This window comes from Simochromis diagramma, unplaced genomic scaffold, assembly GCF_900408965.1.
Source record: "Simochromis diagramma unplaced genomic scaffold, fSimDia1.1 OVJJ01000302.1, whole genome shotgun sequence".
NCBI classification, from domain to species: Eukaryota; Metazoa; Chordata; class Actinopteri; order Cichliformes; family Cichlidae; genus Simochromis; species Simochromis diagramma.
Window position 1 is genome coordinate 5,791,925 of NW_024386792.1, and position 25,344 is coordinate 5,817,268.

At 39.8% G+C, this 25,344-nt stretch overlaps 3 protein-coding genes across 9 annotated transcripts in view; 1 reads left to right on the forward strand and 2 right to left on the reverse strand.

The window, feature by feature from the left end:
* Nucleotides 1-4,503, forward strand: part of lef1 (lymphoid enhancer-binding factor 1) — a 44,783-nt gene extending 40,280 nt beyond the window's left edge. For all 6 annotated transcript variants that reach the window (XM_040024013.1, XM_040024014.1, XM_040024012.1 and 3 more), the window contains one exon: nucleotides 1,074-4,503. In XM_040024013.1, coding sequence (XP_039879947.1) covers nucleotides 1,074-1,153 — 80 coding nt within the window. In that variant the 3' untranslated portion in view covers nucleotides 1,154-4,503. The remainder of the gene's footprint in view (nucleotides 1-1,073) is intronic.
* Nucleotides 4,504-11,854: 7,351 nt separating this feature from the next.
* Nucleotides 11,855-19,859, reverse strand: hadh (hydroxyacyl-CoA dehydrogenase). 2 transcript variants are annotated; one of them, XM_040024023.1, is made up of 8 exons: nucleotides 19,522-19,638; nucleotides 18,642-18,770; nucleotides 18,387-18,544; nucleotides 16,781-16,907; nucleotides 16,282-16,371; nucleotides 12,659-12,731; nucleotides 12,443-12,559; nucleotides 12,224-12,342 (listed from the first exon to the last, which is right to left on the reverse strand). In XM_040024023.1, the coding sequence occupies exons 1-8, from the start codon at nucleotides 19,636-19,638 to the stop codon at nucleotides 12,224-12,226; spliced, it is 930 nt and encodes a 309-aa protein (XP_039879957.1). The 2 variants fall into 2 exon arrangements, with proteins under 2 accessions (XP_039879956.1, XP_039879957.1); XM_040024022.1 differs by having other exon boundaries at nucleotides 11,855-12,342; nucleotides 12,443-12,731; nucleotides 19,522-19,859.
* A 732-nt stretch (nucleotides 19,860-20,591) lies between these two features.
* LOC120728819 (cytochrome P450 2U1) lies at nucleotides 20,592-25,240 on the reverse strand. Its single transcript, XM_040024019.1, has 5 exons — nucleotides 24,739-25,240; nucleotides 23,401-24,051; nucleotides 22,750-22,911; nucleotides 22,425-22,592; nucleotides 20,592-22,343 (listed from the first exon to the last, which is right to left on the reverse strand). Exons 1-5 carry the CDS (start codon nucleotides 25,133-25,135, stop codon nucleotides 22,144-22,146), a joined length of 1,578 nt encoding a protein of 525 aa, XP_039879953.1. The 5' UTR covers nucleotides 25,136-25,240; the 3' UTR covers nucleotides 20,592-22,143.
* Nucleotides 25,241-25,344: the final 104 nt, after the last annotated feature.

Sequence of the window (25,344 nt, forward strand, 5' to 3'; positions counted from 1 at the left end):
TGTCTTTAGGCTCAGTGTATCTGGCTAACTTGGTAATCTTGCTTCACAGTACACTCTTTAAGCTGAGCTACTAGAGGTACTACTTTCTGAGTCTGTTAATTGTCTGTAAAGTAGAAGAAACACACTGTAGCAAAAGGACTTGCAGTGGTGGAAGCTAATTAGATGAAGCAGCACATTAAAAGTTAATAATGATCCATATAATACACTAATCCTTCTTCAGTCACAGATATCTAGTAATGTATTAAGTACTGTATTCTGCATAAACCTGTGATTCCTCGCCTATTGTCAAGAACAGATTGATGTGGCACAGTAGACCGGGGTCAGTCATAGGCTACACTTGCTTATAAATGCCACTTTGAAGCTATTACAAATATGCTGCAAGCGTGGGATCAAATAATAGTACCTGCTGGCATTTTTCTAATGTGGGATACGCTTGTCTACCACCTATAGAACCATGAATGCGCTCTTATGTTGTCCCAAGACCAGAAGCGTGGGTGTTCAGACAGACCCAGAATTCCCTTTTTCTTGTTTTCCTGTCGCCCACCTGCAATGGCAGCATAAATGTCAACCAGAAGAAACACAATTGGGCGCTCAACCTCAGCGTGAGAGAGAGAGAGAGAGAGAGAGAGAGAAAGAGAGGGAGCATGAGAGGAGGAATGAGCAAAGAAGAGTGCAGCACTGCCAGCTGGGTCAAGGCAACCCCCACGTTACATGAGATCAAAGCTAGACCAGCCCACATCCTGCCACTGACCTATAAGGCCTCTGTAGCTCAGAGGCTCCACACTGCTGCAAAGAGTTTCATTCAACCAGCTTTGACACCACGAACTGAAAGCAAATGATTGATTATGTAGATGCTGATGACAGATAATTTGTTCCCACCCCCTTGAACTAAGGGGAGCATGCTTGCATGGTGAGACACATGGGAGTCACCCTGAGTCATCTCGATTTGTCTTGTCTGGTTTTTGATGAACAGTGTGAAATAACTCATGTTTTGGCATGTGGTGTTCACAATGCAGCAGTTTTGGGTTTTCGTGTACAGATGCAGTCATTTCTTTTATTCCCTTTTCTTCTAGGAGGAAAACGCAACAGTTTCTCCACATGCAAAGCAAAGGCAGCAGCTTCAGGCCCTCTGCTAGAGATGGAGGCCTGTTAGATCCCATGAAGACCCTTAAATCTCCAAAACCGAAGCCTCCAGTTCTCAGAGAAACCCCCACAGCACCCCACAACCCCCCCGTCGATACCCTGCCTAACCCTACCCGCTTTCCTTTGCCACCATCACATGCCACCGCCGTCACCAGAATCACTGTTTGACTCTACTTCCTCCCTAAAGGCGCCTGCTGTAGAGACACTGAACCGAACTGACCGAGACAATCATGATTATAGTAGGAGCACCCTCACGTAACCGTGCCGTCTCACTCTGAAAGCATCGAGTTAACATCTGTGTGGTTATTTTCATTTTAATATATATATTTTTTTATTTTTGTTTCGTCAGTTTTCCTTTTCAATGTTGGCTTTACTGCAAATCTGTGGCACTGCACTGAAAAATAGCAGCAATTGTGATGTGTGCACAAACGCCCCCCTCCCCCACCCTGCACTGCCCGTAACAGTCAAAACACCTGCTACTAAGTTATTCTAAGTTATTTTGCCACCTCTTTTTCCCCTTTGTGTAGTTCATTAGGCTGTAATTTACTTCCCCGCCCCTTGTGTTTCTCTCACTGGGTTTTTTTTTTTGGTTGTTGTTGTTGTTGTTGTTTTTTTGGGTTTTTTTGAGACCATTTTGGGGGTTTGCCACCACCCCCCACCCCTCCATCCCTGACTGACCAAACACCTCTTTCTAGACTGCACTAAGGAAGATGGAGGGATCTCATCTTGTCCAAGAAACGCCCTCAAGATTTCTAGTTCGTTGCTGACGACCAGTTGGTGCAAAAAAAGGATCAACATTTTGGATTTGCTTTTCATTTTAGACTGAATATTATTTTTGAATGCCTTTTATTTGTATCCTGAACCCTTGTTCAGTTTCTTGGTGTATATTTCTGTGATTATTTTTCCCCTTTGTTTAATATGGTTTTTTTTTTTTTTTTTTTATATATATAGTGGTATATATGGAAATAAGCTTTGGACACAGGAAAGCCATTTTTCTTGTTGAAGCGTCTTGCAGAAAATTGAAACTTAAGGCTTCTTTTGATAACTATTTGTAACAAATAGTGACCTCGAGTCTTGCTCAGATGTAAAATAATGCTCAGTATGTGTACTTTTTAAACTGTCAGGATTATGTCAATTTTCTTGGTATTTTTGCAGGCAACATTAGGACAAAGGCGAGAGTGACAGCTCAGAGGCCTATATTTTATTGTTCTAAAACATGACATATGAAGCAGAAATATATATTTACCCCAGCACTTGACAGTCTGTCTTTTATTGCAATGGACCTTTTTGTCTTTTCTCTCTGGTAGCTAATAGTGTGGTCTTTAGCCATGTTGTTTATTCCATGCAAACATCTCTGTAACATCTTGATTTTAATGCTCTATTTTTAGTATTACTTGATTAATTCCTTTTTTTTCCTAAAGTCTCATGTTTTAGGTCACTGTCATCTTGGTATAGCATTTTTTTTCTTTGCTTCCCAAGTGGTCATATTTGAACCGTTTCAACATGTTTTGTTTTTTTGTTTTGTTTTTTTAAAGAAAAACAATAAAAAGGCACCATTGGCTCATTTGATCACTTGTGTGGTGGAAAGACCAGAGCTAGATGTGCCAGATGTAACATTCTGTGTGTCGTCATTGGAGTGTGCAGTTTTAGTACTCGCAGGCAGCAGTGACACTCGGTGGTGTGACACGGATAAAACATGACATCGCTTTGCTTTTGCGTTGGAGGAAACTTATTAAAAAGCTTAAAGAAGCTGACAAGCAACAATATTGGGACTAAATTTATGCAGAATTGCAGTGCTGTGTAAGTCTTGAACAACTCCTTAATTTCTTTGTATTGTGATATGAAAATGGGGAAAGAGGTCTAGAGACTTACTGAAAGTTGTGCAAAGAAACATGGAAATGTAGTATATAAATTAAACACAGTTTGTACAGTTATAACAAGCTTGAAAGTCAATATGTGGCATGGCCATCTTTATACTTCAATACTGGCTGAACTGTTCCTTTTTCCTGACCTCATAATGTGGCATACCTCAGCCTTTTATTCCCATTTCCCCTAATAGCTGCTCTTCCACTGAGACCATTTCTAAAGAGGGTTCAGCAAACAGTAACAGTAACTGTTTCTTAAGGAAGTGGACGTTCATTTGCTCTAGTTTTTTATTTATCTATGTATGTATGTATTTTTGCCACTGCCACTTCTTCTGTTCTTCCTCAAATCCTTGAAGGACACACTGCACACCAGGCTGTGATATGCCAGGTTTTTGGCTAACAGCTCTCTGGCTAAGAAATCACCTTGTTAGTGCAAAAATTCAATTTCTTGTTTGTCAAACTTTGTCATCTTTGTGTTTTGTTGTTTTTTTTTTGTTTTGTTTTTTTTGTAGATCTGACTAAAAATAATGGTAACAAATTATGTGTTTTTCCAGCAAGCACAAAAAGATGCTTTATGTCCCTAAAAATAGTATTTTAAATTCACTTGACTTAAGATGCCATTTATGGTTGAATGACTCAGTAGTCAGTGTTAAGTCACTTAACAAACAAACAAAAACATTGCTTCGAAAATGACCAAGTACAAAGATTGGATCAAAAATGGCTGAAAACGCCACCAATGTTCAAAGAAAAACTTTGAAAGACCTTCAGAAAGCCTGAACTATTGTTCAAGAGCACTTAAAAAAACAAACAAACAAGCTAGAAGATTCTTGGAAGCTAAATATAAAGAAATGAGACACAAGTCTTTTGAACAGTACTGTATATTAAAGTAGTAGTGCTAGCAGTGCTGCTGTGAAAATATAATCTTGGAGTATCTGAGCCTTTAAAGAAGAACAAAAACTACAGTTGAGTAACAAGTTTCCAGATGTAAAAATTGCACAGTTATCGAATTTAACAGTCTTCAGTTAAAACTCACATAAAATTCATTTTTAAAGTAAATCGATCCCTTTGATTAATTTGAAATGTCTTAAATCCAAAGAACCGAATTGTGACCCTGCAGTCTCATCAAGGACCATTTCAAGTGAAACAGCACCACCTTGTGTTTGTGTTGGGTTAACAAGACATGGAAAAGATTGAGAATGTGTCAAGTGCTTTATGACAGCATCTGCCAAGTATTCATTTTGTGCTCACAATTAATTTGAGTTTAAAAGGGAGAAAAACGTCCACAGTTTTATGCGAAAGTAGTCTTTTATTTGTACAGCACTTTTCAAAACATAGCTACAAGAACAAAAGATGTGAATAACAGAATACATGAATACAATACAAATACATTTGTGAATAATAAAAATAAGGGAATGACAGCAAACCCACGTAATCACTAAAAGCCTAAAAACAGTTAACTGTGTAAGATGTAGCCAGTGTAGTCTGGCAGCTGAACCATAACAAAGTCACTGGCCACTTTGTTAGGTACACCTGTTCATCTGCTTATTAACACAGATCTGCACACTTATAATCAGCCAATCACATGGCAGCAACTCAGTGCGTTTAACCATGTAGACACGGTCAAGTTGCCCTACCGTCGCTCATACCGAGCATCAAAATACAGAAGAAAAGTGATTCGATTCTAGAGTCTCCCTGAGTGTTGCTGCTGACACTGTTAGTATAGCCATCTTTGGATGGCCATTTCCAACATGATGATAGGCCAGATCATCTCAAGCTAGTTCCTTCAACATGACAATGAAGTCACCAGATCTCAATCCAGTAGAGCACCTTTGGGTTGTGGTGGAGCAGTAAAACAGCCCCCAAGTTTTGGTCGAATTTACCAACATTTACTTTGTATTCTGATAGCATAATTTGTGCCTCGATTCTTTTAAAACACACTGTAGATAACCATTTCTTTCAAAAACACTGTCATTTATTTCTCCTTTGGAAACAGTTATCACTCTGTTCCACTGTACTTACATTTATAGGTATGAATGGGAATTGCTGTATTATAAAACACTAATAAATTTCTTAGCAAAGCAATTAAATGATGAGTGAATTATTTACCAAGTGAATTATTTAAATTCACTAGAAGAACCATACCCCCCATCCCTTTTTAATTTTTTAAAAATCTAATATGTTTGTTTGCATATGTGATGTTCTCCAAGTGTAAAAAAATAACAACAAACAAACAGGCAAACAAACATCCAGATACAAATTGGATAGCATAATGTTGCAGTGGATTTAATCTAAACTAACAATATTTGCTCCTTCACTTTCTCCTTCACCTAAAGCCTGTACTATGAATGAGAATTAAGTGCTTAGCAAGGTAACTTCAGGATTAACTGGGTTTTCAGGGTTGTGAAGGTGGTTAGTGGGATAAATTTCCATGGTAACTTATGCCGCAAACCTAGCCTTAAGTTTAAGAGATCAGCACTACAAACCCACAAATCATTTCGCCATCCTGGAATATCTGTCAGATCCCCTGCACTGGCAGAAAGCTGCTTTTTAGAGAAACTCCCCAGCATCTTTCCCAAGGACTCTGCAACAAACTAAGGAGGTGGGGATCAAAGCACCGACCTTCTGAATCATAAACAACCTGCTTTAAATCCTGAACCACATAAACAACAAGATTTTCGAGAGCCGTAGCTGTGAGCTGGGTAACCAGCGAGGAGAATGGTATCAAATGGTTAATGGGTTTATTTATTATTTATATTCTTTCCAATATCACACAGACTTTCCAATATAGCGCTGGCAGGGTCAAAACCATTAATGGCCAACTGGGTCAAGTTCTCACATAAATGAGGTGCTACCGTAATATTCTTCAGCTTCATCCATAAAAATCTAAAACTGTGCCCACTTTATATTTATCACTCTGTAAGAGCATCATTTCAATAACTTGTCTTCTGGATCTTACCACATGGTCCAAATTGTCAACCCTTCAAACCAGATTTCATTTTTGTGAGGAAGGGATAAGGAAACCAAAACTGGTGCGGGTTGTGAATGAAGTGTCTTTTCAGTGTGGAGAAAACCAAAACCCTCAACCCCCCTTACAAAATATCTGCATTTTCCAGGTGTTTTGAGGTCATGGAGAAGATCTTCAATGATCAGACCCTATCACACCTTAAAGACCTCACAGTATCAAATTATCCAGATAGAGTGCTTCACTCTCAGACTGCAGGCTTACATTGTGGTTCCTGGAGTTTCCAAAAACAGAATGAGAGCCTTCAGTAGCTTACTCATATTACCACTACTACACATCTCTAACTTTTGTCTTTTCTCTCTTAAGCTCTTCTTCATTTCCCCCTCATGCACTAAATTATACTAGATATGGATTTCTTCCTTTGACGTGACCTAGTGCTAGCTCGTAGGGGATTGTCTAAGTCTTAGGACTCTTTTTCTAATATTCTAGAGTCCGTACCCTACAGTGTAAAGAGCCTTGAGGCAACTTTTTTTGAGTCCTCAACATAAAGGCCATGCAAATTGATGATTGCAGTCTGTAAAACTTTTAAGACAGGACAGTGGGGAAAAAAAAAGAAAAGAATCACAGAAGTGCACTTGCAAGTAGCCAGAACTAAAATGGTAACGGTCCAAAGTTACACTTTATGATCATGTCTTTTAACTATTGGAGATTATGTATTGGAATTTCAGGAGTGGGACCACGCCTCCAAACACGCTCCTTCCGGTTGTCATCTATATAGGTTCCCTCAGTTCTGCAAGCTGTTCATTCTCATTTACGTGCCCCACCCTCCGTCCCTCCTTGTTCTCAATTCTTTAACTTCTTCACTCCTTTTTAGTACAGGGGGATCTGCCAGCCCCCTTCGAGGCCTTCCCCAAACTGCAGCTCAATTCTTGTCCAAGCATTTATCTTTACCTACTGAAACACTGTCAAACTTAAAATGAGGATGTAAGCCCAGCTAGTAAATTGTAGGTAACACTTCGTCTAACACACAGACACAGAGACACACAGACTCATCGGTCTGTGTTGCACTTTCTTTCCAACGGATGGCATGCAACACATTCCTGCCTCCTAGAACTGAAAGAGTATACCTAAAAAATGAGTTTCCTGGGTTATTGTGTTTCTTTTCAAACTAAACATGCAGCAAAGATAGACAGATAGAAATATAGAGATGTTAATTAAAAAAACAAAAACAGGCCCATCTGCAGCTTTGCAACAGTCCATATATCTTGTGTGTTCAATAGAGCCGAAGCTTACAACAGCAAAAAGAACCGAGACAGAGTTTATGATGAAAGATCTCTAGAAAGATCTAAAGCTTGATATTTAGATTTTCAGCAACGGCCTCGACCACAAGATCCAAGCCCTGAACCACAGATGCAGCGTCTGTGGAGCTCGACACCTTCTGCAACGACATTTCTTGATGAACTCTTCACCTGCCCGAAACAAACCAAACCCAACGTTATCCAGATATTGCACACATTTCACAGGATTGCTGATCTGGTTGTTCATGTTTGCTTGTTTGTTTCTTTGTTAATTTATTTCAAACATGTAAACAATATACAGGTACATTTGGTAAAGAAAATAAGAGATAAAAAAAAAAGAAATACTATACAAAATCAATACATTTCAATATTTCTACCGTTCTGATTCATTTACATGTTGAAAGGGAGTGGGAAGAAGTACACACTTATTTAATCCCACCCCTTTGCCATAAGTTATCAGTTAATATTTAGTCAGCTTCCTTACTGATATAATCTGTAATAAAAATAGTGAACAGATATCTGAATACAATATATACTATATACTATAATATCACATCATGAAATTTTTTAAATAGAGACATTCACTCAATTTCAATATTTTCCCTTTCTTTATAGTTCGAGAAGATCATATTTTTATAACTCTTTTTGAGCTGTTTTATGTTTGGACATTGCTTTAGTTCCACACTACACACTGCCCTGTCACACCTGGAGAAGAGAGACACGTATGTGAGAATGCTGTTTGTAGATTACAGCTCAGCATTCAATACCATCGTTCCCTCGAAGCTGGACAGGAAACTGCAGGATCTAGGACTGAGCAGCTCCCTCTGCAGCTGGATCCTTAGCTTCCTGTCTGACAGACGCCAAGTGGTCAGACTGGGCAGCATCACCTCATCCCCCGTCACACTGAACACTGGTGCTCCACAGGGGTGTGTACTGAGCCCTCTCCTATACTCACTCTACACCTACGACTGCACAGCCACTAACAACTCCAACATCATTGTGAAGTTTGCGGACGACACTACAGTGGTGGGTCTTATCACCAATGGTGATGAGACGGCTTACAGGGAGGAGGTCAGCGCCCTGACCCACTGGTGTCAAGACAACCATCTCACCCTCAACGTCGCAAAGATAAAGGAGTTGATAGTGGACTTCCGGAGGTGCAGAGAAGTACACACCCCCATCACCATCAGCGGCGCTGCTGTGGAGAGAGTGAGCAGCTTCCGGTTCCTTGGAGTACATCTGGCTGAGGATCTTACGTGGTCAGTACACACAAACAAAACAGTGAAAAAGGCGCAGCAGCGCCTCTTCTTTCTCAGGAGACTGAAAAGATTCGGCATGAGCCCCCGCATCCTCAGGACCTTCTATCACTGTGCCATTGAGAGCATCCTCACTGGATGCATCACCACCTGGTATGGCAACAGCACCGCCTACAACTGCAAAGCTCTCCAGCGAGTAGTGCGGTGCTCTGAACGGATAATTGGAGGTGAGCTTCCCTCCCTCCAAGACATCTACAGGAAGCGGTGCCTGAGGAAAGCGGGGAGGATCATCAAGGACCCCAGTCACCCCAGCCATAAACTGTTCAGACTACTTCCATCAGGAAGGAGGTTCTGCAGCATCCGGTCCCGTACCAGCAGACTGAGAGACAGCTTTTTCCATCAGGCCATCAGACTGCTGAACACTTCATAGACACCTCAGCTTCACTACTGGAACTTTAACATTATGCACTCCATACTGTACAGTAATGCCACTGTTTTGCACATGTCTCACTCTGTATATTTTATTTTATTTATTTTATATATTTTATTTATTGTTTACTCTATTTAATTTGTAAAATATGTGTACACACACACACACACACACACACACGTAGAAAAATATTTAGTATACACATCCAGAAATGCATATACTATTATATATTGTACATATATTTATTAGTTTCAGATGTAGCCATTCTTGTATTTTGCTTGTTTACATTATTGTATTTTGCACAACTCTGTTGCTTGTGAAGCTCGCACACAAGAATTTCACTCACATGTGCTGTACCAATGTACCTGCACATGTGATGCGACAATAAAAGTGATTTGATTTGATTTGATATTCAGACTGTTCCACAGTTTCACTCCATGAACAGAAACACAAAAGCTTTTTCTTGTAGCACGTACCTTCCCTGTTTTGTAGTCACAAAAACCCCTTAAATTATAACTTACTTCTTTGAAAGAAAACATACACTGAATTTTTTTTTGCTTTGACTAGAATTTGCGCTGTTTGGAATTTCACTAGATCAGCAATTTTCAATATTTCAGACTGCAAAAATAGTGAGTTTGTATGTTCCCTATAACCTGCATTGTGGATGATTCGAACTGCTTTTTTTTTTGAAGAGTAAAAAGTGAATGTAATGTTGTTTTATAGTTGTTGCCCCAGACCTCTGCACAGTAGCTTAAGTCTGGTGAAACCAGTGAACAGTAGAGAATATGAAGTGGTGACGTTGCCTGTTAACTGCACCTCTGCCTTATCTTAAACTTCTTCTCGCCACTCTTGAGGCTGCCTTCAGTTGTTTTAATGGACTTTTTGAGGATGCTGTCACCCGCGTCAACCAGTGTGACAGAGTGGCCCATTGATGTGGCAACCTTTAAAGAAAACGGTTCAAGATCATTTTAAAGCCATCGCTGCTTGTTATTTTTGGAAGGAGACGTGATCAACATAAATATTAATATAACATTAACCATAAAACTTTGAAGAAAAGTGACCTTGATGATAAGTTCATGGCTCCTTTACATTAAATCTGTCTTTGTTGTTTTTACATAACCTTGTTGACAGAAGGCACTGTGCAGATATACAAAACGCCATGTAAGCAGGTTGCTGTGCAAACATAGCATGCAAAGACTCAACTGAAGCACCATGTGGAGTGTTTACTTTAGGCAAAGCATAAGAACACAAGAGTAAGCACTGAAAAATGATGTAGATTAAATTCTGTAGAATGCAGAGGACACACAGAAGAGGAAAAATAGCTTCCTTTTTCTTAAAAAAGAAAGCAACAGGAACTGCAAAGACATGATAAGTTGTACACTGCCAGTTCATTCTTGTGTACATATTTTCCAGTGCTGCTTACTGGGTAAACAACAATAGAAAGAGCCTACCTGGAAACAAAAAACCCTGCAAGTGAACCATTATCTTGGACGAAGAAATGTGGTCTGAAAAACAAATCCTGATCATGATTAGGGATCAATGAAACATTTGGTGAAATCAAATAATTAAATAAATCTATAGTACAACTCAAAGCTGTTTAGTGGTGAAAACACAACAGGAAGAAAACGCAAGTGATTGGGACTAGCTGTAAGAAAAAAGTTACTACTGAAGTGCTGTGTTCACAACTTTCTTCTCTTCTTGACACCTTTCTCACCACTTATCAGTGACTCACGCTCCCAGAATATGTTTTGTTGTAGGAATAGCCTATACACTATACAGTAGTGTGCAAAAGTCTTGAGCAACACAGGATTTTTTTTATATTTTACCCAATGCTGACTTACTGCTTGGTATGATCACCTCTATTCTTCGAGCAGTATTCAGGAATAGTTCTCCAGCCTGAAGCTGTCTTTCAGGCACGTTTTATGAAATTATTCAAAAATAATTTAGTTCTTTCACACAAAATTTCCTCTCTGTGAATAGTATATTTTATTCATCCAACTTCCAAAACAAAAGTAGAATTAAAAAGTCCTATGTCTTTCTTTCATCAGTGTGCATAATGTAATTCCTGTGTGCGCAGAGCAAAGTTGCACATTATGAGCATTTATTTCTAATGAGAGTTGGCCGCTGTCATAACAGCAAATGTCTGAAAGCATCTCAGATACCTGTTTCTGTTCCCAAAGTTGCTGTGAAAAACGTAAATCAGTCCATAAAAGAGAATTGAGGATCCAAAAGTATGAATTCATATGAATTCTGCACCAGTCAGGGCAGACAGAGTCAGACTCTGCTCAAAGGTTGAGTGGCTTTATGTCCGTTACTAAAACAAACCCCAAAACCTAAAAAAAAAAAATACATTAAAAGCAGTGTTACTGTAATTATTATAATAATCATTCTATAATTTATTTCATTGTTCTGTGCACACAGCAATCACTAGTAATAGTGTCAAAGACCGTGTGAAAACAACACTTTTATGCTATCAACTTTTAAAATGATATTATGAACTTTTTAGCAAACAAAGCTTTATTTAAACCTTTTGTCTTTTGGATACATCATAAAAGTTCTGACAGAGAAACCTGAGTCAGCTGGGATCGGTAACAGCATCACGAACACCACCACACTGAGCACTGGAGCCCCTCAAGGCTGTGTGCTCAGCCCACTGCTGTTCACTTTGATGACTCACGACTGTGTTGCACGGTTTTCTTTTTTTTTTTTTTTTTGCAGTTTGCAATTTTTGCACACTTGCACTTTACGTAGTCCTGTGCCGATTGTCTGTTATATGTAACACCGTGGTCTTGGAGGAACGCTGTCTCGCTTCACTGCGTACCGTACCACTCCACGTGGCTGAAATGACAATAAAGCCACTTGAGTTGACTTGAAAGTCCAGTATGAAAGTATCCATCATAGCAACTTCAAAAGTTTAGTTTGAGCGCTGCCTTGTATGGCACAACCACTTACATTTTAGTCTTTGTCTTAACAATATCATCATTCTTCTATTACCATTAAAATGTTTTCCTTTTTTTAACTGATGCTCATAAATATGATACCTGCACATCCAATAAGTCATCGATATCTCTCTAAAAATAACAACAGACGGCAAGTATTTAAAAATCTATTTATTCAGCTTTAAAATTCGCTGGACACTGAAAGGAAACTGACAGGCTGACTTAGCAAACAGTTGCTCTTTAATGCACACGGCAAAGGCACTTATCTATTCCAGTGTCTGATCAGTTGTTGAGCTAGTTTCAGTGATGAATGCACACATTCACAGCAGATCACTTGTGCTTGTAGAATCCCTCTCCTGTCTTTATGCCAAGTTTGCCCTCTGCAACCAGCTTGTTCAGCAGGTCACTCGAATCAAAGAGAGGGTTCTTAGGATCCTTTGTCTTGAAGGCTAAAGACATACAGACAGACGGTCCCATCTCATCACAGGCTGTCACATGTTTAAATCAAAATCACATAAACAACTACAGTGTCTATGGATTTTTACTCACCTTCAATAACAGCCTTTACTATGTCTAGTCCTACATAATCAGCAAGTTCAAATGGCCCCATGGGATAACCAGCGCCGAGTTTCATACCAATGTCAATGTCTTCTTTGGATGCATCGCCTGAGAGGTTAGAAAAACAGAATGCCAACAAAGTTAGAGGAATCAGTGAAAAGCTTGAAGGATGCTTGAAGGAGCTGTAGAAACAGCAGGTACACACACCTCTCTCATACAACCGGATGGCCTCCATCATGCATGGAACAAGTAGACGGTTTACAATGAATCCAGAGGTATCCTGAATGAAGAGAGGTTCAACATGATTAAGGTTTTAGTTCCACACTAAAGACAGAAAGCAGAGTTGTTCACATGTGTACTCTGCCAAAACAATGTAGTTTTCTCTGGTCCCCTCCTCAATCAGACCAGGAGCGACATGTTTAGCCGCATGTTCTCCTTAAATTGCTGGCTGTCTGAGTGGTGTCCCAGAAACGATGTGGGCTTCACAGATAATTGGCAAACCTTCTGGAGGAATCCTGGTCTTGTTAGGAGAGACGGCATCCATCCCACTTTGGATGGAGCAGCTCTCATTTCTAGAAATATGGACAAATTTATTAAACCCCCCAAAATATGACTATCCAGAGTTGGGACCAGGAAGCAGAGTTGCAGTCTTACATGGCTCTCTGCAGCTTCTCTCCTCCTGCTACCCCCCCAAAAACCCATCTCCACAGAGACTGTGTCAGCTCCCAAAAAGACAAAAAACAAACTAAAAACCAGCAACAAACAACTTAAACATAAAAAAATTACAAAGAAAGAACAATACAGTGTCCACATCTGAACCAAAGAGTAAAACATTGAGGATTATTAAATATTAGGTCTCTCTCCTCCAAGTCTCTGTTAGTACATGACTTAATAATTGATCAACAAATCGATTTACTCTGCCTTACAGAAACCTGGTTGCAGCAGGATGATTATGTTAGTTTAAATGAATCAACACCCCCGAGTCATTCTAACTACCAGAAACCTCGAAGCACAGGCCGAGGGGGCGGTGTGGCAGCAATTTTTCACACCAGCCTATTAATTAATGAAAGACCAAGACAGACTTTTAATTCATTTGAAAGCCTGATGCTTAGCCTCGTCCACCCCAGCTGTGAAACTCAGAAACCAGTCTTACTTGTTATCATCTATCGTCCACCTGGGCCTTACACAGAGTTTCTGTCTGATTTCTCAGACTGATTTAGTTCTCAGCTCAGATAAAATAATTATTGTGGGTGATTTTAACATCCATGTAGATGCTAAAAATGACAGCCTCAACATGGCATTTAATCTGTTATTAGACTCAATTGGCTTCTCTCAAACTGTAAAAGAACCCACCCACCACTTTAATCACACTCTAGATCTTGTTTTAACATATGGCGTAGAAACTGAACATTTAACAGTGTTTCCTGAAAACCCTCTCCTGTCTGATCATTTCCTGATAACATTTACATTTACAATAATTGATTACACAGCGGTGGAGAGTAGACTTTATCAAAGTAGATGTCTTTCTGAAAGCGCTGTAACTAAGTTTAAGAATATAATCCACCCACTGTTATCATCTTCAGTACCCATAGAGCAGAGCAGCTATCTGAATACTACCCCACCAACCAAATTATTATCTTGTTAATAATTTCACCTCCTCACTACGTATGACTCTGGATACTGTAGCTCCTGTGAAAACTAAGGCCTCAAATCAGAAGTACCTGACTCCGTGGTATAATTCTCAAACACGTAGCCTAAAGCAGGTGACTCGTAAGCTGGAGAGGAAATGGCGTGTCACAAATTTAGAGGATCATCATTTAGCCTGGAGAAATAGTTTGCTGCTTTATAAGAAAGCCCTCCGCAAAGCCAGAACATCTTACTATTCGTCACTGATTGAAGAAAATAAGAACAACCCCAGGTTTCTCTTCAGCACTGTAGCCAGGCTGACAAACAGTCAGAGCTCTTTTGAGCCAACCATCCCTTTAACCTTAACTAGTAATGACTTCATGAACTTCTTCACAAATAAAATTTTAATCATTAGAGAAAAAATTAACCATAATCATCCCACAGATGTAATATTATCTACAGCTACTCTTAGTACCATTGATGTTAAGTTAGACTCTTTTTCTCCAATTGATCTTTCTGAGTTAACTTCAATAATTACTTCCTCCAAGCCTCCGTGTCTTTTAGACCCCATTCCTACAAAACTGCTCAAAGAAGTCCTGCCATTAATTAATTCTTCGATCTTAAATATGATCAACCTATCTCTAATAATCGGCTATGTGCCACAGGCCTTCAAGCTGGCTGTAGTTAAACCTTTACTCAAAGAGCATCTCTAGACCCAGCAGTCTTAGCTAATTATAGGCCAATCCCCAACCTTCCTTTCATATCAAAAATCCTTGAAAGAGTAGTTGTCAAACAAATCTCTAAAGGTAGAAATATCCTGTCTCAGAGTGACGCAGAAAAACTAGTTCATGCATTTATTACTTCCAGGCTGGACTACTGTAATTCATTATTATCAGGATGTCCAAAAAAACTCTCTGAAAAGCCTTCAGCTAATCCAAAATGCTGCAGCAAGAGTCCTGACAGGGACTAGAAAGAGAGAGCAGATTTCTCCTGTTTTGGCTTCCCTTCATTGGCTTCCTGTTAAATCCAGAATTGAATTCAAAATCCTGCTCCTCACATACAAGGTCTTAAATAATCAGGCCCCATCTTATCTTAATGACCTTGTAGTACCATATCACCCTATTAGAGCACTTCGCTCTTGCTCTGCAGGCCTACTTGTTGTTCCTAGAGTATTTAAAAGTAGAATGGGAGGGAGAGCCTTCAGTTTTCAGGCTCCTCTTCTGTGGAACCAGCTTCCAGTTTGGATTCGGGAGACAGACACTATCTCTACTTTCAAGATTAGGCTTAAAACTTTCCTTTTTGCTAAAGCATATAGTTAGGGCTGGACCAGGTGACCCTGAATCCTCCCTTAGTTATTCTGCAATAGATGTAGGCTGCTGGGGGATTCCCATGATGCATTGAGTTTTTCCTTTCCAGTCACCTTTCTCACTCACTATGTGTTAACAGACCTCTCTGCATTGAATCATATGTGTTATTAACCTCTGTCTCTCTTCCACAGCATGTCTTTTATCCTGTTTTCCTTCTCTCACCCCAACCTGTCGCAGCAGATGGCATGCACATTACTACAGTGTGCATGTTAGCAAATAGCTTGACATGATTGAATCCCTTATTGTTATTTACTGAATTTTAACCACATTTTGCTTTACAGTATTTTGGGAAACTATAAATTCTGCACCACTTCCAGCTGCTGCTGTCGGCCTCATCGTAACCACTTGCACTTGTGTGTCTGCTATGCATGCTGGATTTGGTTCAACGAGGGTGGTGAGCGAAGCTTTGCTTCTGGAGTGGCGAAAACACAGTGGCACACACCACAGCTCAGGTTGTGTGGGCCAAATGTTCTCCGTCAGCAGCTGCATGAAGTTACACTAGTGCTGACAGTCTGACTGTCTTTTTTTAAATGGGTGGAGTTGAAGAATTTTATGATCAAACCTCATAGTTCTGTGGGTAATATTGGGTAAGGTTTAGTGCAGTGTAGTGAAAACAGGTTATGTTTCTTGTGTCAACACAGCAGCTCAGAACCGACCTTTGAAGCAGACCTGCAGTATCTGGTACCAAGACTTCAAGATTTAACACAGACGGCCACAGCAATCCAATACACTGAGCATGTGCAAGCCATCTAATACAACACATCCCAGACCTTAACGTGAGCCACTGATACAAAATGAGCAACTTTATTGCTTAAGCTATAGGCAAAAACTCCTCACCTTGCAGGACACTGGTGTTTTTCCAAGCACTTTGCTGAAGTCCAGGAGGGAATCCAAAGTGTCTTGGCTTGTTGCTGGAGTTCCAATCACCTGTGGAAGATGGAGACTTTAGCAGCTTTTGTTGTAATAGTACAATTCTAATAATACAGGGTTTGCCCAAGTTATAGTAATTCTATAACTATAGTAAAGTTAAACAAAGATCACTATACTATCGTAACTATAGGATAGGCTACTTATAGTAATCCTATAAAGACATGTGTGCCTGCATGCCACTACGTGCATTATGATGTACAATACACAAAAAACTCAGACAGATCCTGTTAGTAACTCTTTTATTGTTCTTGCAAACAGGTTTCAGCAATATGAGCCAATTATACATGATATATATGTATAAATGTGTTATATTACTTCCTGGTATTTGAAGATGTTTATTTGTGTTGTATCTTGTTAAATAAAGAAAATGAGCATGCTAATAATGATTCTTTTCTTAAGACCCTACCTCTACCAGCTTCATCATAGCAACTGGGTTGAAGAAGTGAAGGCCACCGAATCTGTCTTGCCTGTTGGTGGAGCTGGCGATGTCACGGATAGACAGCGAGGACGTGTTACTGGCAAAGATGGTGTGCCTAAAGAAAGAAATCAACACATATCACAGACATCAGTTGATAAAGCAGAAATATGCCTTTTATTGCCTTTAACAAGGCCATAATCAACTTACTTAACTTACTTGATCTGTAACATGGTCACTACAAGAAAGGCAAGCAACGTCTGGGCATGTTGCCTGTTGGTGTCCATTATGTAAATTACTGCCATCTTGTGGCTACAGCTGGGTACTGTCTCTGGACACTGGCTTGACTACAAGCCATTGGAGTCTACAGTTTGTCATTTTTTGAGCATTTCCAAGTCCTCTTAACAAAAGTAGACCCTGGCAAGCTGGGAGACAAGTATTTTCTGACTGATTACACAGTGTGGATAAACAATCAGCTGTCTGTGAAGTTACTCCTGCTTCTTACACTAATGGAGAATATTTTTCTCTTTTAATTTTTATACTTTATTTAAAACCTGCTAATAATATTTACAACATTTTATTTATAGTGGGGTGTATCTTTATAAGGTGGTACTGCTGCTTTTCCTAAAGCATACATCTGAATAATTCCCCCCTTACTGGCCATGGTAAGCTAATGGTGAACACTTTAATGATCACTATCCTACAAGTCTTTCTGACTGTGCCAAAAGGTGTTCACATTCAGGCAGAGTGTGCAAGCTGATGCTGAACTCTGAGAGATAAGTCAGCATAGAAAAGACAGGCAGCACACAATCATGAAAAAGTCTGGTCACACAATCTTAAATCAGTCTGGTCCAATTTGTTTTGCTGGATCTGGGTGGGAGGTGTCATCAAGTTTGCTTGCGTAATTGCCTTTGGGAGTTGAAACTAGATCCAAACTGGCTATATATTTAATTTAAAAAATAAATGCCATGAAAGTACATTTGTGCCACCAAAAGTCTTCATACGTGCATACACTACTTGTCATTTCTTTAAGTAGTCTTCAGGAATTGCTCTCCAGGCTTCTTGAAGGAAACTCAAAACTCATCTTTGGAGGTTTGCTGCCTTTTGTTCTGTACTCTGCTGAGATGATCCCACACTGCTACAATAATACGAGGCCGATCCATGACAGTCTTCCACTGTGTATTTTTTTTTATCCAGGTATGCTTTTACTGCACGGCAGTGTATTTGGGATCATTGCCATGCAGAAAAATGAAGTTGGTGCCAGTCAGGTACTTTTCTGCATTCATAATTCATTTTGACAATATCTCCAACACCACTGGCTGAAATGCAAATCATGACCTCTCCCATCTTGAGGTCAAAGGCCTTATAGTATGAATCTGAAAACCCTACGTCTCCTTGATCGTGGGTTCACAGGGTTAGTTGAACACCAGACTGAGAGTTCAATAAATGACAGGAAAGTCTGGCTCCTTGGAAGCAACATATAAAGAAATGAGGGGTGGCTCAAGACTTTTGCACATCATTGTATGTTAGGTGATCTAACCCAAGAGCTAAAAGCTTTACACTCTACACAAATAAACAGAACTGAAGTAGAGCTTACGATGGTGCCAACTTGTCGAGCCTACTGAAAAGATCCTGCTTGATCTTTAGATTTTCAACAATGGCCTCCACCACAAGATCCGAGCCCTGAACGGCAGATTCAGCATCTGTCGAGGTCGACACCTTCTGCACAATTTTCTTGATGAACTCTTCACCTGCCTGAAACAAACCAAACAACATTTTTAAGAAACTGCTCAAATTTCATGGTGTGGCTGATATTGCTGCTCATTTTGTCAGTAAATTTACAGCCTCTCACTTCTGGCTTATCGGAAAACTTCTTCTTCGCCACTCGTTTAAGGCTCCCTTCAATTAATTTGATGGACTTTTTGAGGATGTCGTCAGACGTGTCCACCAGTGTCACAGAGTGGCCCGTTGATGCGGCAACCTTAAAGAAAGAAAATATTTCAAGATTGTTCCAAACGCAGCCACCAATGGGGGATCGGTTTTGGTTGAATCCGACACATTCAAACTCTTTGTGGGTTAGTTTGACTAGGCTAGGCAGACATACTTGAACACCTGCCAACTACACCCAAATATAAAGTTCACTTAATGGCCACCAGGATCCTTTATATGGTAACTTTACTGACCTTGATGTGTAACATAAAAATGAAAAATCCCGGAAAACTATCACCAAATTACATAAACAGAATCTAAAAGAAAAGTGATCAAACAAAAACGTAACAGGGTCTTTGCATGCTCTCCACCAAGTTGCATCTGTCTAAACAGTTCATGAACAATCTTGCCAAGAGGTGGCTCTGAGCCCAGTACCTTATTTCAAGCTATATAACTCCACGTAAGCAGGATGTTGTGTTTACAGCACAGCTAAGAGTAAACATGAGAGAATGGAAAAAACTCTAATGCACAGAGTCAAAGTCCACTTTGATTTTTATATTTTCAACAAACTGAAATTCAAAGCGGTGTGTTTACTCTGCATGCACTAGTGTCCTGTAAGCGTAAGTGGCGATAAAAGAGGACAATAACAAGTTTTGAATAACTAGTGCTAGACAACCTGCACAGTGCCACTATGCGAATATGACGAACGTATAACGCAGACAGCCAAATTGGCCTTAACCCATTGAAATTAACTAGCAGCTTAGCTAAACACGGGCCAGACTGCTCCTTTTTCGCTTACTCACTTGTGCAATCCCAGCACCCATCTGTCCACCTCCGATGATCGTTACATTTTTAATAACAACATTTCGGACAGCTGAAGACGAGAAGCCTCTGACGATCTGAGAAGCTGCGAAAGCCATGTTGACCGGTGTCCGCTCGGGTCCAAAGTGAAGGACACACTAATATCAGTGCACAGGAGCCCCCTAGCTGGACTAGTGAGATCCGTCTGCACCGCCGCCATCTTGCTCCGGGGTCAGACTGTGGATTTCAGAAGTTTGATGTCAAAATTTTGTGCGTTTGCTGGTTGTTTTTTTAAAATAAAAAAAAGAAATGCGAAACCTAAGCAACAGTTAATACATTTCACAAGTCTATAGAGTATCTAAGCACATTTTAGTCTTCAATTAGATTTATTAGGGTGAGTAACCCATTACAGTAAGTAACGATCATTTCTGTTAAGTGACACACACACGCACACAAAACTGCCAGTCCGCCATCCATTTTTATTTATTTTTTCTATTTGTTATTTTTTTTGTTAATTATTTCCCAACTTAATTCGACGAGTTAATGACTCAAAATTTCGAATTAGGTATCCTATTCAACTAGCTAGAGACCCTGTAATTCCAAGGAACTTTGTAAATCGAAATTTTGACATAAAATTTTAAACTTTTGACTTAAATTTCAACTATATTAATTCAAGATAAAAAAAAAAAATTAGGGATGTTTTCTTGGTGGAAACGTGCCTCAGTTTAAAGCTGCATTATGCCATAAAAATAAATTGTGTATTTTAATTAAAGCTATGTCAGAAAAAAAATATTGAAAATTATATTGTGTTAATCAGTAATAGCAATTGTCCCTGACTAATATGGCGACTGTGTTAACGCATCCTTCCAAAGAGATGTGCGGTAAGCGGAAGTGCTGACGGTCACGTGATCACAGCCGGTTCCACTTGCAATCGTGGAGTTGTACTACTGCCATCTTCTGGGTTTGATTACATTAGAAACGATCTCGGTCTGTATCATTCATTCTTAATTTCTACATGTTGTTTATCAGTTTGTGGGTGAAATTTCTCAATTTATGCAAACGAAGAAGAAGGCACCAGCTAGCAATTTAATATGTAATGAACTCTCACATTGTGTTTTCCTGAGTCCAGAGTTTGTGGTTTTCGAACAAACAGTCCTTATACCCGACCTTTTTCAGTGGAATGTGTGTATGTGTGTGTGTTTTTCTATTTTTGTTAAGCCACCTAACACTCACCTATGTATCATTAAATGATAAAAAAACAGCATCTAACTTATTCAACGAACCAGTGTTATAGCTACATGTAATAGACGACTTATTAAAAATACATTTTAAATTGGTTCTCTCCTAAGTTTAGGCACTGTTACTAACAATACATATTTTTTTCCCCATTTCTTTAGCTGAATCTATGAAAAATGGAAAGGGTAAAAGAGTTTGACAGACATTAGATATAGTATTTTCCATCAATAAGGTGATTCCCAAAGAGCCATTAGCTTAAAACTTGACATATCGTAGCATGGCGTGCAGTGTATTCTTAAAAAAAATATAAGGAAAATGAACACGCTGAGGACAAACTGACAAACAAATAAAGCAGCAGGTCTAAAAACATCTGATGAACAGTATCTGAAAGTCATGTTTTTAAGAAACAGGAAACAAATCCAGCTAAGACCTGACACAGGAGAGATGGATGCGGCACATCATATTTCATCCACTGTTTGCCATAGTCTCATCAGAAATGTTGTCAGTGGAAAGCTGGTTGTCGAGAAGCCATTCTTATGAAATAGAAACAAAGGAAATAGGCTCACATATGCCAAATCACACAAGAACTGGACTGAAAATCAGTGGTAACAAATTTGAAATAATTAGTTCAAACCATCACCAATATGAGGTTGTCAAAAAAGATATACAACTTTACAGAGAATGGAACAAAAGGCAAAAACATCCAAAGAAGAGCTCTGAATGTCGTTCAAGGAGCCTGGAGAAGACTGGTGAAGACTACTTAAAGAAATAACAAGAAAGCTGCCTAAGAGAGTTCAGACTGTGTTGAAGAATAAATGTGGTCCTGTCAATTATTGACTTTCAAGGATGCTAGAATTGTACATATTACATTATTACATATAAACAGCTGTTCCATGTACTTTCTTTTTACACCTCTAATTAAATCTTTGCATCCATTTCCCCACCAAAATAGAATGAAATGGGGGGTGGCTCAAGACTTTTGCACATTGCTTTATGCTTGCTAATTTCTATGATGCAAATCAAATCATACAATAAAAGGATAAATATTAATACAGTTATTATCTTATGACTTTTAAAATTAGAGTCATCTCGCAACACTGACCTTATTTAAATATTTTTTTTCAAATGAGATAAGCCATCACTTAGTACTGCAGTCTCAATATCAGTTATTACTTTTCAAATTTCTGTTCACTCAGCAACAGCTTAAATCATCCACATAATCCAGATGGTAATGAAAAAATAAATTATCTGGGATTTCAGTCAAACAGGAGCACCCTTCTCTAATAAAAAAATGTGTCTATAAACTTCCTAAATATTTAGATCTCTCCAGGAGAATAAGATCAAAATATTTTCTACTTTTTGTGAAGTCCTTCATCAGAGTTTCCTTGTTACAGGACGTCAGTTTCACTGTTGCGAGCAGTCACGCACACAGTGAATGGGCAAGGTGCGAGTGTCAGTCCGAACCGTCCGTGCAGGGGAGGTGGACGCTTTCCCTCTGGGAGCCTGAATTTGAAGGCCTGCAGTAAGCTGGTGACCGTCAGAAACAGCTCCATCTTTGCCAGCTGTTCACCCATGCATACCCTGCGACCTGAGACACAACAGTGAAATCAAATTTATGGATCAGTGTTTATGTTTCACTCATATGGATCATATAAGTAAGAAGGCATACCAATCCCAAATGGTATGAAGCACTCTTTCCTGAGCAGCTTTCCCTCATTGTCCAAGAAGCGTTCTGGGTTAAAACTGTCTGCATCATCCCACACAGTGGGATCTCTATGGACAGACCACAGGTTGGGCAAAATTACAGTCCCTTTAGGAATAGTGTAGCCTCTAAACTCTGAAAAATAAAAAAAGAAGAACACTTTGTTTAGAGCTTGGGAATTAGACAAATTTGGCAACAGGCATCTGCTAGGGTGGATCCAGGGTGCTTGAACAGTTATGTGCAGATCTGTATGAAGGTTATGTGGAGATTAAGGGTCACAGTTACTGTTTACCTGTTGTTTGTGAGGCCATGTGAGGAATAGCCAGGGGAACTGCCACAGTCATTCTCTGCACTTCCATAATGGTGGCTTCAGTAAAAGGCAAACTTCCCTTATCAGTCAGAGATGGCACCCGATCTTTGCCCACTACGTCATCAATCTCTGCATGGACCTTGTCTTGAATCAACACAGCAGGAGAAAGGGAGGATTAAGGATGAAGTCCACATCACATCAAGCCAGGAAAAAAAACGGTCTGATTCCGGAGAACTTGAAGTAAAATGCAGCAGTAAATGCATATTTTCATGTGCCAATCTATGTGCACGTGCAACAATTGGAGAAGTAGTTAAATACACAAGGAGGCCAGACATGTTCATGTATTGAAACCAAGAAGAGTCCCAGACGTGGGTTCCCGCAGAAGATTCCCAATTCCCCCCACATAAAAGTTTGTTTGGCAACCTAAAATTTAGTCACAATACTTACATATGTTGCCACTGTCATTTATCAAAATCCACGTGTTTCAAATCAGTGAAATCACATTTAAAGTGGTATTTCTGACACTAAATGTGATTTTCCCAAAACTGCTGTGGAGTCCAAATGAAATGATTTGATTTCACAAACACACGCACTTTGCAAAGGATGGACTTTACTGATTGCTGCCATTTTTACCTTGGATATCAGGGTATATGACCATATAAAGCAGAGTCCACAAAACCGAATTGGTGGTGGTGTCAGTGCCAGCAATGAAGAGGTCTCCTATGATATAAAAGAGATAATCCTCTGTGAAGCTGCTGTCCTCCTCTCTAGCATCTTGCTGGGCCAGCATCTCCATCAAGTACATGTCTGTGAGATCCCTTGGATTGTCGGCATCTAGTGTTGCACGGTGCTTTGTAATAATCCTCTTAAGAAACACGGTGATGTCTCTTTCCACCTGACGCAACTCTCTGAAAACTCCAAAAGGCAACCGGTAGAGCAGCGGGAAAACGTTGATGAGGACTGCCGGGCTGTTCATGCAGATCTCCAGTCCTCGCGCCATCAGGTCCAGCATGGTGCGGAACTCGCGATCCTCGTGGTGGAAGCGCTGACCCAGGATCAGTGTGCAGATGACGTTTGACACAGCGTTGCCAATTAGTGGACTCGGGTCCACACCAGCGCCACCACACTCCTCATTCAGCCGCAGCAGCTCTGTTTTGATTGTAGCAAGGCCTTCCTTAATGCAAGGCTCCAGACTTAGCTTCCCCAGACCAAAGCTGCGGAGTGTGGTGTGGCAGAACTTGCGCTGCTTTCGCCATACTGACCCGTAAGGTGCAAAGACGATCCCTGAAGTTCAGTTATACCAGGAAAAAAAGGACAGCTTATGTCAGCGTGTATGCCATTGTTATTTTAGCTACTTAACTAGACTCTTAAAATTGTAGAATACCTAAAAACTTACATCTCGTAAGTTATGGAGGAGACTATCAAATCTACTGTTTAGACTGACCCTCAATCCTGCTTGGAGAATTTAATGTGGTAAATAGAGCCTGTTTAAGTTACAGGCTTATCAAGTTCAAATGTGCATTCATGCATATTAATTGTAGATTTGCAGTAAATGCAATATACTTCCAGTGAATCCTAAAGGTTAAAGAGAAACTTCAATTTGAAGACAACTGATCAGCTATATTCTATCATTTTATGAATAAAGCAACTAGCACCCAATCTCACAGTGTGTAATTACTTTTTGTTAGGCATAATGTAATAACACTGAGGGGGAGACATTACAGTTGTGCTCAGAAGTTTACATACACATATGAATGTGACAGTGAGGCTTTCCAACACTGTACCAGCTGTCAAGAAAAACCAACAAAAAACAAAAACTTTTATTACACTAACCAAAGGCAGTGAAACCTCTCTATTCTAACGCTTATCCGATTACTAGATTTTTTATGGGTTATTATTACACGGTTATAGCCTTATTCAACCGATAACCTACAATAACAGTTGCTTAATTTAATACAAGAACTTGCTTACCTTTGCGTTTAGTCAGGATAGTGACGGTAGGGATGTCTGGCCTGTCGGAGAACACCTCCGGATGGTTTGAGAGGGCATCCCTGACCGCTTCATAGCCATTGAGCACCACGATAAGTTGACTCCCTACAAAAAGGCTGTATATGTTACCATAAACTTTAGCCAATTCTGCCAGACCGTCAGTGGGGTTTATGATCCGTTTCCTGAGGATACCAGAGGGTACGAGAAAGCCGCCGAAGTTTCCGACCACTGGCCATGGCTTCGGACCTGGCGGAATGTTTTTATATCTTAAATTCCGCTGTTTTTGATAAAGAGCAACCAGCGCCAACGCGATTATTATTAAAGCCGCAACGTTTGCGTTTAACAGCACGGAGTCGTTCAGGCCTGAGAGCGAAATCATGACGTCAGCATTCAAATTAACTCAAAACTGTTAGTTGATAATACATGTCCAGGACTGAGCACTCGGACACCACGAAGCTGCTATTTATTTGTTTTACAGACAGACGCTCACGCTCTTCCTGTGTTGTTGTGGCAGGCCAAGAACAACGTGGTACCGCTACTGGCTTCCTATTGGCTGACAGTGCTTCCTCCTATTTTGATTGGCGGCCA